Here is a 19,211-nt window from a genome sequence, read left to right as displayed (position 1 = left end):
TCAAAATGAGGCTCAGTAGTGTGTGTGGCCTCCACGTGCCTGTATGCACTCCCTACAACGTCTGGGCATGCTCCTGATGAGACGACGGATGGTCTCCTGAGGGATCTCCTCCCAGACCTGGATCAGGGCATCGGTCAACTCCTGGACAGTCTGTGGTGCGACATCGCGTTGGCGGATGGTACGAGACATGATGTCCCAGAGGTGCTGATTGGATTCAGGTCTGGGGAACGTGCAGGCCAGTCCATAGCATCAATGCCCTCGACATACAGGAACTGCTGACACACTCTGGCCACATGAGGACGAGCATTGTCATGCATGAGCAGGAACCCAGGGCCCACTGCACCAGCATATGGTCTGACAATGGGTCTGAGGATCTCATCCCGGTACCTAATGGCAGTCATGGTACCTCTGGCTAGCACGTAGAGGTCTGTGCGGCCCTCCAAGGATATGCCTCCCCAGACCATCACTGACCCACTGCCAAACCGGTCATGCTGGAGGATGTTGCAGGCAGCAGAACGTTCTCCACAGTGTCTCCAGACTCTCTCACTTCTGTCACATGTGTTCAGTGTGAACCTGCTCTCATCTGTGAAGAGCACAGGGCGCCAATGGCGAATCTGCCAACCAAGATGTTCTCTGGCAAAGGTCAATCGGGCTGCACGGTGTTGGGCTGTGAGCACAGGCCCCAATTGTGGACGTCAGGCCCTCATACCATCCTCATGCATTCTGTTTCTCACTGTTTGAGCAGAAACCTGCACATTAGTGGCCTGTTGAAGGTCGTTTTGTAGGGCTCCGGCAGTGCTCCTCCTGTTCCTCCTTGCACAAAGGACCAGATAGCGGTCCTGCTGCGGGGTTGTTGTCCTCCTGCGGCCCCCTCCACGTCTCCTGGTGTACTGGCCTGTCTCCTGGTACCTCCTCCATGCTCTGGACACTGTGCTGGGAGACACATCAAATCTTCTTGCCACAGCACGCATTGATGTGCCATCCTGGATGAGCTGCACTACCTGAGCAACTTCTGCAGGTTGCAGATACCGCCTAATGCCACCTCTAGTGGTGAGGGCACTAGCAAAATGAAAAACTAACCAAAGATCGGCCAGAAAAGATGAGGACAGGCAAATGGTCTGTGGCCACCACCTGCAAATCCATTCCTTTTATAGGGGTTGTCTTGCAAATTGTCTAATTTCCACCAGGTGGAAATTAGACAATTTACCAACAGGTGAAATTGATTCACAAATCAGTGTTGCTTCCTAACTGGACAGGTTGATATCTCAAAAGTGTGATTGACTTGGAGCTACATTGCATTGCTTATGTGTTCCCTTTATTTTTTTGAGCAGTGTATCTATCTATCTATCTATCTATCTATCTATCTATCTATCTATCTATCTATCTATCTATCTATCTATCTATCTATCTATCTATCTATCTATCTATCTATCTATCTATCTATCTATCTATCTATCTATCTATCTGCAATAATGACTTCCGGTTTGCTGTCCGCCATTCACAGGGTTCCATGTGAACGCAGCATATGTATACATGTGGTTCCCTTTGTCGTTTACTGTCTGACTTATTTTGATAAAACTTGTTGGTTTTTAATTGATAAGTCATTAATTGTCAGTTGACACCATCAGTCTATATGTGACTGTGATGTGAAGTCAAACATTTACCACGAGTGAGTTTGTTTCGCCCCTGAGCTGGTTTGACAGATTTGCTAAGGACATGTGATAGGAGCTCAAAGAATTTGGACTGCAGTAGAAATAACGAAGAGTATGAAAAGGTGTCACATCTGTGGACACTGAACAGTAATGGTACCCAACACAGAACCCGAGTTCCATTCCCAGTTCAGATATACATGGGGTGGCACCTTTGCTCCAACCAGAAAGAGAATTTGCTCCTGGAGAGATAAAAAGTATTTCTTACCAGTAATTCTGAGGGGGTTTTTTTTCAGTCGAGGTTTTAGCATAAAATCATTAATTTTTGCATAAAATGTTTGCATTGATTGTTATTGTAATGACATTATCATGTTTAGGTCTTCATTTTAAATGACCGTGACGATATCAACACGGAGCCGTCCACCTTAATCTGTAATCTGAATCACAATACAGAGTACGTTTATTAGCTATTACAGTTTTTCTCAGTCGCTTTGGCACATTTCTCTGATCAGAATTGAAATCCTCAAAACTACTTGTTCAACCTCCACATCATCTAGTCACTTGTGCACATCATAAAAAGCAATTTCTCATTCTTTTAAACGAATTGAAAATGCTTTTGCACATTCACGCCAATGATTATGTACAATTATCTGCTGTTTCCTGCATTATCAATTGCTTATGTCATGTTTATCAAAATGTATTATACTGGTTCTCTGTTGAATAGTTTTAGCCCCCACAACATCTAAGCATTAGCTCATTGCATAAGTCATTACATGCCAAATGGTTGAATTAGTTGTCATAATCTGTTAAGCGTATTTTCTATACATTTCTGTTGGACTTTTTTTTGTTGTTGTTGTAATTGTGTCCTGAATTGATGAATTGCTTTCAGGTGAATCTTGAATTTCACTAATGAAGGGAAATGTATGAAGCGTTAGATCAACCAACAATCAACCAGTTCTCTAAAATAAGCGGTGTATCTCATGAACCTTCAATGGGCAAGCATATATAAACAGCGCACAACACAGTGTTACAATTTCAGACAATGGAAGAACAACAAGGAAATGAACAGGGTCAACAGCCATGAAGAAGAAGAAGAAGATGAGGAGGAGTAACGCTTGGTGGAAAGGTAGGGAGGCAAAACAGAAGAAGACATAGAAGAAGCCAGGGACATAGGCATGTTCTCGATGATATAAGGGCCACAATTGTAGACCATGTTCTCAGTCATAGCTTTACTATGGTCGAGGCTGGTCAAAGGGTGCAGCCGAATGTCAATCATTTAAATGTTTCGTAGGCAGAACAGGTATGTAGTCCAAGAATGAGAAGTATTTAATCCAACAATCTGCACTGGATTGTAATACTGTATACTTACTGTAATGCTTCATATTACAGTAGTCCACTTGCGTTTTATAAATATAATGTACATATACTGTAACACACACACACACACACACACACACACACACACACACATATATATATATATATATACACACACACACATACTGATCAGACAAAACATTAAAACCAATGACCGGTAAGTGAGTAACATTAACTATCTCATTACAGTGGCACCTGTCAAGGGGTGGGATATATTGGGCAGCAAGTGAGCAGTCAGTTCTTGAAGTTGGTGTGCTAGAAGCAGGAAAAATGGGCAAGTGTAAGGATCTGAGCGACTTTGACAAGGGCCAAACTGTGATGGCTAGACGACTGGGTCAGAGCATCTCCAAAACAACAGGTCTTGTGGGGCGTTTCCGGTATGCAGTGGTCAGTACCTACCGAAATTGGTCTAAGCAAGGACAACCAGTGAACCAGTGACAGGGTCATGGGTGTCCAAGACTCATTGATGTGTGTGGGGAGCAAAGGCTAGCCCATCTGGCTGATCTCACAGAAGGTCTACTGTAGCGCAAATTGCTGAAACAGTTATAGCTGGTTATGATAGACAGGTGTCAGAACACAGTGCATTGCAGCTTGCTGTGTATGGGGCTGTATTGCCGCAGACCAGTCAGAGTGCCCATGATGACCCCTGTCTACCAGTACCTACAATAAGCACATGAGCGTCAGAACTGGACCATGGAGCAGTGGAAGAATGTGGCCTGGTCTGATGAATCACATTTGCTTTTACATCATGTGGATGATTGGGTGCGTGTGGGTCATTTACCTGGGGAAGAGATGGCACCAGGATGCACCATGGGAAGAAGGCAAGCTGGTGGAGGCAGTGTGATGCTCTGGGCCATGTTCTGCTGGGAAACCTCGGGTCCTGGCGTTCATGTGGATGTTACTTTGAATGTACCACCTACCTAAACATCGTTGCAGACCAGGTACACCCCTTCATGGCAAATATATTTCCTAATGGCAGTGGCCTCTTTCAGCAGGATAATGTGCCCTGCCACACTACACACATTGTTCAGGAATGTTTGAGGAACATGACAAAGAGTTCAAGGTGTTGTCTTGGCCTCCAGATTCCCACACCTCAATCTGATCGAGCATCTGTGGGGAAACAAGTTCGATCCATGTAGGTCTCACCTTGAACTTACAGGACTTAAAGGATCTGCTGCTAACATCTTGGTGCAAAATACCAGAGGACACCTTCAGAGGTCTTGCGGAGTCCATGCCTTGATGGGTCAGAGCTGTCTTAATGGCATGAGGGGGACCTACACAATATTAGGCAGGTGGTTTTAATGTTTTGGCTATCCAATGTGTGTGTGTGTGATTAGAAACACCCTGGACAGGCTGCCAGGCCATCACAGGGCCGGCCGGTCGGCCCACACACACACACACACACACACACACACACACACACACACACACACACACACACACACACACACACACACACATTCCTTGAATGTGCCTGCACTCACTAATTCACTTATCCATGTAACCATGCTCACACAAACACACATGCACACTCACACACACACACACACACACACACACACACACACACACACACACACACACACACACACACACACACACACACACACACAGATTTCCTTACCTGGATTATTGAGCATGCATAAAGACATAACAGATGGATGTTTTCAAAGTTGGCACTCTGTATGGCATTATCCACTATGCCCATAGTGCAAATAATCTCCTCATGAGGCAGTCTTGCAGTCAGTCCTATGTAGTAAAAATACGGTAACGCAAGTCAAGTGTAAGATTTTAAAAATATATATATATAGACATGATGTTCGGAAAATACACGTCTCTGTTGCTTTCAAACCCCAAAACACGCTGCACTAGAAGTTGATCCACCCCAAGGATCTGGTTCCCCATCACAAACAGAGCAATACAGTGTATGCTGTTAAGTGCCGGGAGGATTGCTGTGACTTGTACATTGGAGAAACTAAACAGACGCTGGCCAAGAGAATGGTACAACACAGAAGAGCTAACGCATCAGGCCAGGACTCTGCAGTCTACACCCACCTACAGGCCAGTGGCCACTCTTTCAAGGATGAGGATGTGCACATCCTTGATAAGGAGAAACACTGGTTTGAACGGGGAGTCCTGACCTTAATCGAATCAAATGTTGTGGAAGGCCCTGAAGCGAGCAGTTCATGTGAGGAAACCCACCAACATCCCAGAGTTGAAGCTGTTTTGTACGGAGGAATGGGCTAAAATTCCTCCAGGCCGATGTGCAGGACTGATCAACAGTTACCAGAAACATTTAGTTGCAGTTATTGCTGCACTGGGGCGGGGGGTGTATCACACCAGATACTGAAAGCAAAGGTTCACATACTTTTGCCACTCACAGATATGTAATATTGGATCATTTTCCTCAATAAATAAATGACCAAGTAAAATATGTTTGTCCCATTTGTTTAATTGGGTTCTCTTTATCTACTTTTACAACTTGTGTGAAAATCTGATAATGTTCTAGGTCATATTTATGCAGAAATATAGAACATTCTGAAGGGTTCACAAACTTTTAAGCACCACTGTACAGTACAATAAGTGTGACCTGTACACATTTGCTATGGGTGTAGAAAAGAACATGCAATATGTATACTGACGATGCAACTGTATGTTGTCCAAAATGAAAATACACGTTATTCATCAAACTCATTTTGTATCTTCTGGGACATAGCGTATAATGGTACTGGAATAATGTGAACCACCTCATCACTTCATATACCAGGATGAAACTGGCTCCAACCTGGCCAAAGCCAGAAGGCATGGTTGAAATGCTATTGGCCACAGAGCTACTGTTGATGTGTCAGGCCAACGGGGAGAGACCATCACTATGTGTGCTGCTATTTCAGAGCATGGTGTGCTAACATGTATTCCCATTATAGGGCCATACAACACACAGCATCTCCTCAGCTTCTCAGACAACCTCTACAAGGATCTCATCTCTGATGATGAGAGGGGTCTGATTCGATATGATTTTTTTTGAGATACTTTATTGATCCCCATGGGGAAATGACACTCTGCATTTAACCCATCCTAGCTGTGTAGCTAGGAGCAGTGGGCAGCCACTGTGCAGCATCCGGGGACCAACTCCAGTTCATCTTGCCATGCCTCAGTCAAGGGCACAGACAGCAGTATTAACCCTAACATGCATGTCTTTTTGATGGTGGGGGAAACCGGATTACCCAGAGGAACCCCACCATAGACATGGGGAGAACATGCAAACTCCACACAGAGGATGACCTGGGATGACCCCAAGGTTGGGCAACCCTGTGGTTTGAACTCAGGCCCTTCTTGCTGTGAGGTGACAGCGCTTACCACTGTGTCACTGTGCCGCTAAAGTATGTGGTAATTGGGGATAATGTGAGTTTCCATCACTCAAACACCATCAGGCAATGGTTTGCGACCCACTACAGGATGCTGATGGAATTCTTCCCTCCCTATTTCCCCATTCCTTAACCCAAATGAGGAGTTCTACTCAGCATGGAGGTGGAAGGTTTACAATCGCCAGCCACGTAATCAGATGACCCTGCCGGTTGCCATGGATGCAGCATGCGAGGACATCATAGCACATGCCTGCAGAGGCTGCATAAGACATTGCAGAAGATTCTGCACTGCAAGGGAAGATATCCATAGTGATGTGGATGAGAATCTGTAGCTGGACAGACAGGAACGTCAGTAAGTTTAGAAAGACTGCACTATAATTCCCATACAGCGCTGCATGTACAGTTCTGCCTAAGGGGTGTTTCATATGTTTACATTTCAAATTTTCTATTGTTTTTCCTTTGTGCTATGCAGTGCTGTGAAACAGTCTTATCTTTTTCTTTTCTGCATTGCAACAAATTACATTACAAACAGTAAGTGTAAATGTGAATCTCTTGCAATCGGTCGCCCACATCCAGTAATGTGTAATATTGCACTGTTGAAATTGATTCATGCCAAACAGAAAAATTGCAGCCTTGTGCATTTTCTATCAATTGTCATTGAAACCTTAGCCATAGTTTAAATCAGATAGTACTTATACAGAGTACACCGGTATGTTGACAACATGGCTGAGCATTTTGACCTTCTTGTTTGTAAACAATGACGGTAGGACTTGTCATTCTGATGGCACTGACATGTTCATTGACATAAATATTCACTTTTGAGAGATAAACTAAGGATTTTGAGCAAGTCGTGGGCTTTTGCAGGGAATACATTGTGTGGTGCCGTTTGCACACATGGTTTTGAGAAATGCACTTACCAATTCTCAAATGTTAAGGATGACTGGAGAAATGCACCAAAACGAACGAGAAAACCCGTAAACATATTATCAGACATTTGTAATTGTAGAAATTAAAGGGAGAGGCAGACAGATGGAAACAATGTCAGCCATTCAATCAATGGTCAAATGTTGACAGGGTGGGCATCTGGGTAGCACAGCGGTCTATTCCGTTGCCTACCAACACGGGGCTCGCCAGTTCGAATCCCCGTGTTACCTCCGGCTTGGTCAGACACAATTGGCCGTGTCTACGTGTGGGAAGTCAGATGTAGGTATGTGTCCTGGTCGCTGCTCTAGCGCCGCCTCTGGTCGGTCAGGGCGCCTGTTTGGGGAGGGGGGGAGGAGGGACTGGGGGGAATAGCGTGATCCTCCCACGCGCTACGTCCCCCTGGCGAAACTCTACAATGTCAGGTGGAAAGAAGAGGTGGCGACCCCACATGTATGGGAGGAGGCATGTGGTAGTGTGCAGCCCTCCTCGGATCGGCAGAGTGGGTGGAGCAACAACCGGGACAGATTGGAAAGTAGAGTAATTGGCCAAGTACAACTGGGCTAGAAAGTGGAGAGAAAAAAAATGTTGACACGGTACACAACAATGCATGAGCGCACACGAGCACAAGATGAAATGTTTGAATTTAAAAGTGCAACAAAATGTTTTGAAACTCAATTTCATCAGCTTCCTTCTGGGGGGGGGGGTCCAAATAACAGTACACCTTCTAGGACTAGCAACGCTATGCATTAGGAAGGCACTCAGTGAATAATAATGCACACTTAATGAGTTATACCTTGCAAGCACGTATGATGCATTATCTCTTCAGTCATAAGGCGTTATAGATGTCATTTATAGTTAATTATATAGTGTGTTACACAGTACACCAGACAAGTACTGTCTGACACGTCTTAATTACTCCACCGCATGGGGTGGCACCTTTGCTGGCCGACCCAACCAGAAAGAGAATTTACATTTTTAAATCAGTAATTGTGACCTTCTGCAGCTGAAGTTTTAGCATAAACTCGTGCATTTTGCACATAAAACATTTGCATTGATTTCTATTGGATGATGTTTAGTTGCTTCCTTTTAAACGACGGTGACGACATCAACACGGGGATGTCCACCTTAATCTGTAACCTGAACGGCAATAAAGAGTAAATGTATTGGCTGTTAAGTAAATACGCTCTTTCTAGTGTGCGAAGAGCGGGAGCCACAGGCTATGTGATGTATAGGGGCCACCTTGTGGCTAAAACAGAGCCGTCCACTTACAGATTAACAGTCACGACAAGGCTCAAATGAACAAACCACATTTGGGGGGGTGGGGGGGCATCACAGTGGATTATGACCATTTCGGAAGTATTTTTTTTCTGTGATAATAAACAGGGACGTCTCTGCGCAGCCTATCGGATTCCGGGATGCAATACGCCATCCAAATGTAAAGACCGCCAGTCCTCTCGTTAATCCTTGTCTATCCTTTTTATCTCGGGACTCACAGCAGTCTGATCACTATGGGACAGCGAAGCGGTGGGCGGATGATATTCCGGTAAATGAGAAGAAGAAAAAAAAAACCCACACAGGTCCGTTTGACTCCACCGGCCACCAGACTGGGCGCATGTGTAGGCAAGCTGTGCGCGCGTGAAGCTGGGCCAAAATGTTCCTCGTCCTCCTCCCGGGACTGTACCTGTGCACAGGTGTGCTCCTGTCGTCGTCGGTGAGCGCGTGCCCGTCGCAGTGCAGCTGTTTTTACCACAACCTGAGTGACGGATCCAAGGCCAGGTAACGTCTCAAACGGGCCACGGGGGCACGCTTCTATAACACTGGCTATATGTGCGTCTGTGTGTGTCTGTGTGTTTTTTCCCCTTCTTCTTTTGACGGGCATATCTGCCCTTGCATGATTACTGGTGTTTGCACAGAAGTGAACACGTGTGCAAAAGATAATTCAGGGAGTGCGTGCCTGTCCAATTTCATTTAATGCTGGATTATCTCAAAGGCACTTTCAACCCCTCCATCTATGCGAATATGCCAGTTTGGTGAATGGGGGTATACGAGTATTTTTGTCATACTGACTGGTAACTGTGCTATTTTGTTCGTTCTGTACTCTGCTCACATATTTTGGTTAACGGATATCGCCAGTGTTTGGCTGGTTTTTACAGCCTTGTCTTTCCAAATTGCTAATAGCCAATTTGCAATAATTGAGCAAATGACGTTAATCGAGCAAATGACGTGGGATTCAGCCCCTCCGCCTTGGTTACACTGTGTCTTAAACGCGCGATGGGCAGTTCCAGGCTAAGTAATTCATTTGTCGCGTCTCCAATCAGGAGCGTTATCTGCAACGACCCCGAGATCTCCCTTGTGCCTGCCGGGTTCCCCGTTGACACGTCCAAGTTGCGGATCGAGAAGACGGCGATCCAGCGGATCCCCAGCGAAGCTTTCCACTACCTCTCCAGTCTGGAGTTCCTGTGGATGTCCTTCAACACGCTGTGCGTCCTCAGCCCGGACAGCTTCCGCGGCCTCTTGAACCTGGAGGAGCTCCGCCTGGACGGCAACGCCCTCACCTCCTTCCCCTGGGAGTCTCTGGTGGACATGCCCAGCCTCCGACTGCTCGACTTGCACAACAACCAGCTGACCTCACTCCCCGCGGAGGCCACCGCGTACATCAGAAACCTGACCTACCTGGATCTATCCAGCAACAGCCTGCTCACTCTGCCGGCGGAGGTGCTCTCCACCTGGCTGGCGGTCAGACCCACGCAGGGGCCCGAGAGCTCCAAAATGATACTCGGTAAGGCCTCGGTGTGTCATTTATTCCACGTTTCTTCCCCCTATTCTTTCTTTCCTGTGTTTGGGTTTTAGTTTGTGCTTTTTGTTTCCCTCAAGTGAAGTCGAAGTTTGTTTGTATAGCCATAGCCCTAAATCACGTCACATTCCCCTGCAGATAGAAATAGAATAGGTGCCCGTGTATACGACACCTCTTATCCTGATCGACCCTCGAACCGGAAAAAGGAAAAAAACTTCACAGACAAAAAGAAACTTCAGTATAAAAGCATCAGAGAAGGGATCCCTCCAAGATGGACGCACCCACTGCATAGATTTCTTTTTTAATCTCTTTTGCTCTGACTGTTGGTATGTCTGTTTTTTTTTCAAGTGTGTATCTTTCACCGTTTTTCTCCTTTCCCCAAGAAGCTCTGCCTCTTGCCAGGCTGTCATTGCAAATGGAAAAACTGTTCTTAATGACTTGCCTGGTTATATAAAGGTTACACAAAACATAAAAAAGTCAACAAGTTGTAACAGATTTACGATAACCACTTAACGAGGCACTTGGGAGAACCACCTTGAAATGACACCCAATGCTAATTTTCCTTGACCCCTCCGCCCCCCCCCCGTAAAATGCATCTTTTAGTTAACTCCTCTCATATCATCATCATCATCATCATCGTCATCATCGTTGCTGACTTCATGACATAGTTCATGAACCAAACAGCCCACTAATCGTTTTATAGCATTTTCACATAACTAACGTCATAACACCACCCATCTAGGCTTATCCATCAATTTACGCACAGTGCGGGAACCGTTCTTTCTCCGCTAGTCCAAATTACTGGCCTGTCACCTCTCTTCTATGGTAACCCCCCCCCCCCGCCCTTTTTTTATTATTATTTGTACAGGTCTTCACGATAACCCTTGGGTGTGTGACTGTCGCCTGTTCGACCTGGTCCAGTTTCAGAAGTCCCCGACCCTCTCAGTAGCCTTCATCGACACGCGGCTCCGTTGCTCGGCCCCGGAGAGCTTGTCGGGGGTCCTGTTCAGCGATGCCGAGCTGCGGAGCTGCCAGCTGCCCCGCATCCACACGGCGGTGGCGCGGGTCCGCAGCGCCGTCGGTAACAACGTGCTGCTGCGCTGCGGCACCATCGGAGTCCCCATCCCCGACCTGGCATGGCGCAGGGCTGACGGGAGAGCCATCAATGGGTCAGGTGAGCCAGCATGACCTTCTGGAGCGTGAGTCACCCAACCCCCCCTATACCTCACCCTCTTTCTCCCTCCGCCCGCTTTCGTTATGGTGGTTGTGCTTTGTGTAAGAGAACTGCCGTTGCGCTGCGCCATTACGCAAAATGCACACTAATTAAACAGAAGCTTGCGTTGGATTTGTGCAGATGTTTGAGCAGCTGTGATCAGAACGAGTTGTGCAACGTTGCTCATTTTCAGTGTTTTTTTTTTAATTTGCATACTTGCATGAGTCAATACATTGACAGCAACACACTTTTTTTTATCCTTCATGCACAGGCCCCTGTAAAGAACCATTTAGATGAAAGTTACAAAAATATGTTGTCTTGCACACTCCAAAAGGCCCGTTAACATCATTTGGGACAAAAAGTGGCCCATTGGATACTTCAGTTGGGTAGTTTGGAGATGCATATCCATAGTAAAAACAACGCCAAACGCTCACGTTTTGGTATTATATCATCAAACGTGAAGAGACTTATGGTAATAGCTCAGTTGAGTCATGGGCTCAAGATACAAAACCAAAGGAAGTTATTTTTATGCAAATAACGAGTTCTCTTTTAGGCGATGATAGAATTCAATTTACACTGTGTTTTGACCTTCAGCAACTCAATTTCAGTAATGGGCAAGTTAAATCTGGCAGTTCAGGGTCAAACCTTTCTGGGGAGGCCATGGTTATGCATATATTCAGAAGAGTTCAGCTACAGCCCTTTTAATTTGCGTGTGTAATTTTTGACGTTGGGCTAAGTCACCAGAGGGTATCTTAACTGAGATATTTCTAAAATACTGTCATTATTACAATACCACCACAAAATCGGTCCAGCCCTCACTTGTTATACCTTCATGAGTTTCCCCGTGTCATGCTTTATAGTTTTCACATTTTACTGCTCATTTATAGTCGTAATGTTCATTGTCTCTGTCCTCCTCACAGTCCAGCTGGAGAATTCGAAGGAGGGAATCACCTGGTCCATCCTAAGCGTCCCGGCTGTGTCATATCGTGATTCAGGGAAATACGTTTGCAAAGCCACTAACTACGCGGGAAGTGCCGAGGCCGTCATCTCTCTCATGGTCTCCAACACACCGAAACCAGAGGGAAACCAAACTAGCACTGATAAGAAACCCAAAGCCAAGAAACCCAACCAAATGGGCAAAGCTGCCTATCAGGAAAAACTGGTGGCCAGATATGTGGTACCAACCTCCACGCCTCCAGCCCCGCCTGCACTGGAGCCAGGCCCACCACCCGGCCCCGGGCCTGGTGCTGGGATGGCCAGTTACAGCCTAGCTGACCGAGCCACGCCTGGGCCTGGCACCTCCTCAGGCCCAGACGGGCTGCTGGATCTGGAGAAGACCAATCTCAGCAACCTGGCGGCCAACACCTCATCCCTTCAGCAGGACCCGGACAGGGTGGTCCGCTCTGTAAAGGTGGTGGGTGACACAGACAATACCATCTCTCTGAATTGGAGAGCTCCAAAGGCTAAGAACACAACAGCATTTAGCGTGCTATATGCTGTGTTTGGGGAGCGGGACATGAGGAAGATCAATGTTGGGGCGGGGCAGAACCGCGTAACTATTGAGGGGCTGGTGCCCAGGACCAAGTACATCGCCTGTGTGTGTGTAAGGGGGCTGATCCCTAAGAAGGAGCAGTGTGTCATATTTTCTACAGACGAAGCAGCCAGTGCCACCGGTACCCAAAAGCTAATTAACGTTATCGTGATCACAGTGGCCTGCGTCATCGCGGTGCCGCTCACTGTCATTGTGTGCTGTGGTGCGCTGAAGAGGCGCATCCAGAAGTACTGGGGAAAGAAGTCCAAGGACATACAGGACTCGTACGTGACCTTTGAAACGCTGTCGCCCGGCACAAAAGCCAAAGGGCTGGAGGGTGAGTATCTGACCAGACTGAACCCAGAGGAGTCCAACCGACTGCTGTCGGCCCGCTCCAGCCTGGACTCCGAGGCCACAGCTAAGATCGAGGGACAGCCCAACGAGTACTTCTGCTGACGTCACGCTCCGGCTCCAGCTCCTCCACGCCATGTCTCACACACTCACCCTCATACACTTCCTCGCCACAACTCTAACGCTCATGTGCACTCACACCCCCGCCCCTACCCCCATCACTACCCTTACCCTCACCCCCATCGACATCCTGAAGTCAGCCCCCCCGCAACCCGCTCACACACACCCCAGCCATGGGATTCCTCTCCATCCGTCCCCCCTCGCTGGATCACACCACCCACACCGCCGCCACAGCGGGCCAACTTCTATCAAAGGACTTTTGCACGCTGCACCATCATGGAAATATCGGTTTAGGGGATTTTTATGTCATTTTTATTCACATTTTTTTGAGCTATTTCAAAAAATTTTATGTTTCTTGCGGATAGAGTGAATATGAATTGCTGGGACTCATTCTTACTATTGTGGCATACATGTATTCATACAGTGACACAAACAGAATGTATCCACTGAGATAGATTTCATCCGTTTTATGCCCCAGAGAATGTTCACATCACAGAAGCTGTAACAGAATGATGTCGAAGGCTGAAGGAACATTAATACTTATGATCATAAATCTCATCTCAGATGACTAGCACACCCCAGGATAGAAACCCCCACAAACTGATCTGCTCTAAAGGGAACTCAAGGACGTGTTTTCCACTGTTTATACCGCATATGTATGTGTATGATTTGTAAATAATCTACTTGATGATGTACACTTACATATATCGTTAAGTCTATGCCTCTGTATATATCTGTCATATGTTCTCAGAGAAGATATACACATAGGCATGGTTCAATACGCTGACGAAAAGTTAAAAAAAAGAAAGAGCTGGAGCTGGAGAGAAGTACAGTAAGGACTGAACTATGACACATTGTAAATATGGCAGAAATGATGCAAAATGTTAAACCATTACTAGTCCCAGCAATGAGACACATAGCACTTCAATTATGTCTTACTATGTACCTGTTTTATGTCACTTAGATTGCATCATTACCCCTGTCAATGTAAATCTATTCACCCCCCCCCATACTATTTGAATGAAACGAAATAAACTTTTATATATATATATTCATCCTGTTGTAGCACTAGCAGTAGTGTTCTTATCTCCAGTTTCACTTCACCGTACATAAGGTGCTGAGCTGTGCAAGACTATAAACTCAGCCTGAGGGCGTCCGGGTAGCGTCTATTCCGTTATCTACCAACACGGGGATCGCCGGTCCGAATCCCCGTGTTACCTCCGGCTTGGTCGGACGTCTCTACAGACACAATTGGCCGTGTCTGCGGGTGGGAAGCCGGATGTGGGTACGTATGTGTCCTGGCCGCTGCACTAGCGTCTCCTCTGGTCGGTCGGGGCGCCTGTTCGGGCGGGAGGAGGAGGAGGGGGAGGAGGAGGGGGGGGACTGGCGGGGATAGCGTGATCCTCCCACGCGCTACGTCCTCCCGGCGAAACTCCTCACTGTCAGGTGAAAAGAAGCGGCTGGCGACTCCACATGTATCAGAGAAGGCATGTGGTAGTCTGCAGCCCTCCCCGGATCGGCAGAGGGGGTGCAGCAGCGACCGGGACGGCTCGGAAGAGTGGGGTAATTGGCCAAGTACAATGGGGGAGACAAAGGGGCAAAAAAAGCAAATAAATAAATAATAAACAAACAAACAAACAAGTAAATAAATTCAGCCAAGATTGAACAATGAGTTAACGCAGTACATTGTAGTCGTTGGCTTTAGTTAGTTAATGGTTTGCTGTTATCGGTTGAATTTGTATTGGGATGTTTCCGTTGTCTTCATGTTCCAGTTAGCCAACTGTTTAAATACTGGTTTCGGGTCAGATAGCCAATAGGAGTTATACAGGCATCGGTTAAGAACTACTGACACTGTCCAGTCTTAAGCATGCCAGCTTTCCTGGGAATCAGGTGCCACTTGTGCTTCACGCAGTGCGTCAGGGATTAGACTTAATAGGCTTCTCTGGTCCGCCGCGGTTGGTATGCCTCGAGCACGAATGTAGCTCACAGGGTTTTTTTTTTCGTTTTTATCGGACTATGGACATATTTTGTGGCGTATCAGCGATATTTTTTTTGATCATTCAAGCACATCAAGCTAATTCACAATGCTTCAGTAGATGCAGCTGTGTGACGGACCGTAATGGAAGGTAAGACGTGCCTCAGCCACGTACTGCATAGGCAGAGGTATCGAGGTTGCTGCTGACGTCAGTAGGTATCGTTCTCACGTTTCTGTGAATGGGTTCTACATATTGAAAGCCACGCTTGACATTATTTACTGCATGCTCGTACCCTCAATAATTAACCAACTTGCAGTGGCCCTAATTTATGTCTCACCAGCTATTGTTAGTCACTTTTATTTTGTTACATTTAACAAGGCTATTATTTAATCATGGCAGAAGCATTGAAGCATTGTTCCTTTCGATCTCAGGTCACTTATATGCATGGAGGAGAGCGCGTTTGGGGCCATACCAGCGAACATTCCAGATGATATGAACAAAATACGCATTGAAAAATCTCACTTCACCGAAATACCTCGGGCAGCGTTCTCAAACGTGCCGGCCTTAGAAAACCTGTGGTTGAACTTCAACGAGATCACCGTGATCAATTCGAAGGGTTTCGAAGGTTTGGGGAATTTAACCGAGCTCCGCCTGCAAGGGAACAAACTGAGGTCGGTGCCATGGACAGCGTTCGAGGACACCCCGGCCCTCAAGATCCTGGACCTGAAACACAACCAGCTGGACGTCGTACCGGAGCATGCGTTAAAGTTTCTGCCAGTTCTCACGTACTTAGATGTATCCTTCAATCAACTCACGGTAATTTCAAAGGACGTCTTCCTAAACTGGCCTCTCCATCAGAAGACACAGGGCATGGGCGAGAGGGAGGTGACGGGTTTTGCGCCCAACGTCATGCTGGCCCTTCACGACAACGCCTGGCTTTGCGACTGCCGCCTGAAGGGCTTTGTGGAATTTATCAAATCCATCAGCCCGCCCATCATTCTGATGAACTCCTACTTGACTTGCTCCGGGCCGGACTTTAGGGCAGGCAAGTTCTTCCACGAAGTGGAGCTGAAAGCCTGCATCAAGCCCATTGTGACCACGCCGTCCGCCAATATCAGCATGCCGCAGGGAGTAAATACGACTCTCAGCTGCCTCGCGAAGGCCAGGCCGAACCCGGCGGTGTGGTGGACATATGGTCTGAAGATAATCAGAGGATTTCATGGTAAGAGTTCACTGGTGTCAACATACGTAACGTATAAACGCTTTCCACGAGAAACGTTTTGCTGTAAATTAGATACTTAAACGTACACTGAGAAACCCTTCCCGCTCTAAACAACTAGGCCTACTAATTAAGCAAGGAGGAGTAATCTGGATATTGGCCTGGGCCTACCACGTTATAATCACCACCGATTCTCTTAATCTGCCAGTACATCACTGATGTTGATTAAGACGTTGGGAGATTGTGGAGCACTGTGGCATACCTAATGTCGACATGTTGGCCTACTTTGTAATTAAATGAGCCTCCTCGTCATTCGGCCTAATCTTTCCCTGTAACCATGGGCCATGACAGTTCTGACTGCATGTGGTCAGCCCTTCAAAACCATTTCGCAGTCCCGTGTTTTGGGACACACCAGTGAAAGCAATATGATGTTAACACATTGTAATGATAATTGATATTTCTTTCTATGTGTTCTAGTTGGGGAGCTGGTGGCCTGATTGTGGTGTTTTCTATTTACCGATGGCAAGGTTTTGCTATGCCTCGCTCAACTTTTAAGACTTGTATTATTTAATATACATGTAACATAAGTGTTAGATTAAATTCATTAATATTTTTCTGTAGAAAAACGTTCGAAGCTAGCAAACATAATTGAGAGACTTTTCCAAGATGAGCTGTACTTATGTCAGCAACCTTCTTGTAAGGGTACATATGCCGCCTCTGAAAGCAGTGAATTTCCCCCTTGTGTCTGTCCCAGAGTTTCAGGAGAGCGTGGATGAGGACACCATCAGTTCCCACTTGGTGATACCCTCCCTTCACGTTGCTGACCAGGGCGTTTACACCTGCACTGCCGTCAATTTCATCGGCAACTCATCTGTCAACATCCTCCTGGACGTCCATTCTCCGGACGGCTCCCAGTCAGCGCTCTCCCCTGGTTTCTCAGCCCCAGTTGCCACGGCTGAGGAAAATGTCTACATCGACATCCGCATTGCCAAGCAGACAATACGGGGCATCACAATCGAGTGGTACGCTGTCTTAGACCACCCGTACGAAACCTGGTTCACCATCCATTTTGGCCGCTGGGGCTCCAACAAGAGGGAGACGATCTACATTGGCCCGGGGATCAACTCTTACTCTGTGTCTGATTTAATGCCTGCCACCAAATATGACATTTGCGTCACCCTCAAGAACCAGACACCACGTCCCGGACAGTGCATTGTCTTTGTGACAGGAAGTGACGTCACAGAGAAGGAACAACGGGAGAAGTTGATTCACATTGTGGTGATAGTTCTCGCCATGGTGCTGGCTGTGCCTGCTGGCATGTATGCCTGCACCACCGACACCAAGTTTACCTGCTTGGACGGTATCATGGAGTCCTGGAAGCGTCGTCAGAGAGATGATGATTCATCGGAGAGGGAGAGGCAAGGCAACTTTGATAGCCTGCAGGCGGCCAGCGACGAGGGCCTGGTTAATAAAGACTCCAGTCAGGAGAGGAAGGTGAGGCGGAGGTCTGATGACCGAATTCTCAAAGGGAAGGGCGATCACTGCAGACTCACAGCCGAACTCTATTAAGTTAGTATGAAGCGAATCAAGAGTCGAAAGACCCGAAAGCTGCTTTGGGTTTAGGCCCATGACACCTGTTTTGGTTATTTGATCGGCTTTGATATTTCCATAGAAAGTAGAACGTCAAACGATCTTAACTAAGATAAAAAAACAAAAAACGTTTGCCTTGCTTTTAATCTTGTCTCTTCCTCTGTTTCTAGGCTGAGGAGATTGTTGCAAAGATGTGAAATGATGACCATTATTTCAAGACTGTATTCTATGGATTCGCACCAATGTAGTGACTGTGCTATGCACCCATGTAGAAGATGTGCTGCAGTCTGCTAAAGCTTGTCTCGATTATATGATATAGTATCTCACTGTCAGTTATTCACATGCATTTGATTACTATGTAAATCTTTTGTGATTGACTTAAATAAAACAGGGCGCCCAACAGGGCCAAGGATGCTAGAGTCGGACTTTTTTTATTTTTCCTCAAGATTTCTTCATTTTAGATGCAATCCTCTATCTGTAAGCCTCTACTAGTAAACATTCACACATACCCTTCAACAATGCAATAGGGAAATGTAAGGCCGACAGAACAGCTGCTCAAATGCTGAAAAGCTTGCAACCTTTTAAAAGCAGATTCAGGTATTTACCCTTTTCTGTCACCATCTCAGCTTTCTTTACCCTGGTTTGACATTTCAACCAGTGTGTGTGAGCGTAAATCTGACAACACACTATTCGCTTACTGATGTCTGGCCTTAATATCTTGCCTAGTCCTTTCAAATAAGTGGGATGACAGGAATGACAGTGTAGGAGGTTTCAAGGCAACACTTACTCATAATGCATTTGTCATTTGATCCGCTGTATCATCAGTTTTCGAAGGTTTCCTGCTTAAGCCAGGCATCAAACTAAATTGGATAAATATATTTATCAGTGAAGCATGTAAAGTCAGCATTTTAATGTGCATACTTTAAAGTTCCCTTAAAGCCTGTTTAATCCCTGTTGGTTGATTGTGTGTGTATATTACAGTCCCAGTGTCTGCTACAGCTGGCAAATGTCTCAGCTGGCCTGCGTCACACATGATCTGTGCTGCCAGACAGATGGCACATAGGATATGTGGTGGCCGGTGCCATTGTTCATTTGACATAAT

At 46.4% G+C, this 19,211-nt stretch overlaps 2 protein-coding genes across 3 annotated transcripts; both read left to right on the top strand.

Moving 5' to 3' along the window:
- The first annotated feature begins 4,687 nt into the window (after nt 1-4,687).
- Nucleotides 4,688-13,309, top strand: lrit1a (leucine-rich repeat, immunoglobulin-like and transmembrane domains 1a). Of its 2 annotated transcripts, XM_056292344.1 has the most exons (6): nt 4,688-4,735; nt 6,732-6,739; nt 9,032-9,091; nt 9,634-10,094; nt 10,978-11,283; nt 12,243-13,309. In XM_056292344.1, the coding sequence occupies exons 1-6, from the start codon at nt 4,688-4,690 to the stop codon at nt 13,307-13,309; spliced, it is 1,950 nt and encodes a 649-aa protein (XP_056148319.1). The 2 variants fall into 2 exon arrangements, with proteins under 2 accessions (XP_056148319.1, XP_056148318.1); XM_056292343.1 differs by lacking the exons at nt 4,688-4,735; nt 6,732-6,739 and having other exon boundaries at nt 8,967-9,091.
- A 2,031-nt stretch (nt 13,310-15,340) lies between these two features.
- lrit2 (leucine-rich repeat, immunoglobulin-like and transmembrane domains 2) lies at nt 15,341-18,088 on the top strand. Its single transcript, XM_056291441.1, has 3 exons — nt 15,341-15,450; nt 15,732-16,522; nt 17,274-18,088. Exons 1-3 carry the CDS (start codon nt 15,341-15,343, stop codon nt 18,086-18,088), a joined length of 1,716 nt encoding a protein of 571 aa, XP_056147416.1.
- The last annotated feature ends 1,123 nt before the right edge of the window (nt 18,089-19,211 follow it).

This window comes from Lampris incognitus, chromosome 13 (assembly GCF_029633865.1).
Source record: "Lampris incognitus isolate fLamInc1 chromosome 13, fLamInc1.hap2, whole genome shotgun sequence".
NCBI classification, from domain to species: Eukaryota; Metazoa; Chordata; class Actinopteri; order Lampriformes; family Lampridae; genus Lampris; species Lampris incognitus.
The sequence above is the reverse complement of the archived record's forward strand: the minus strand, read 5'-3'. Positions and strand labels throughout refer to the sequence as shown.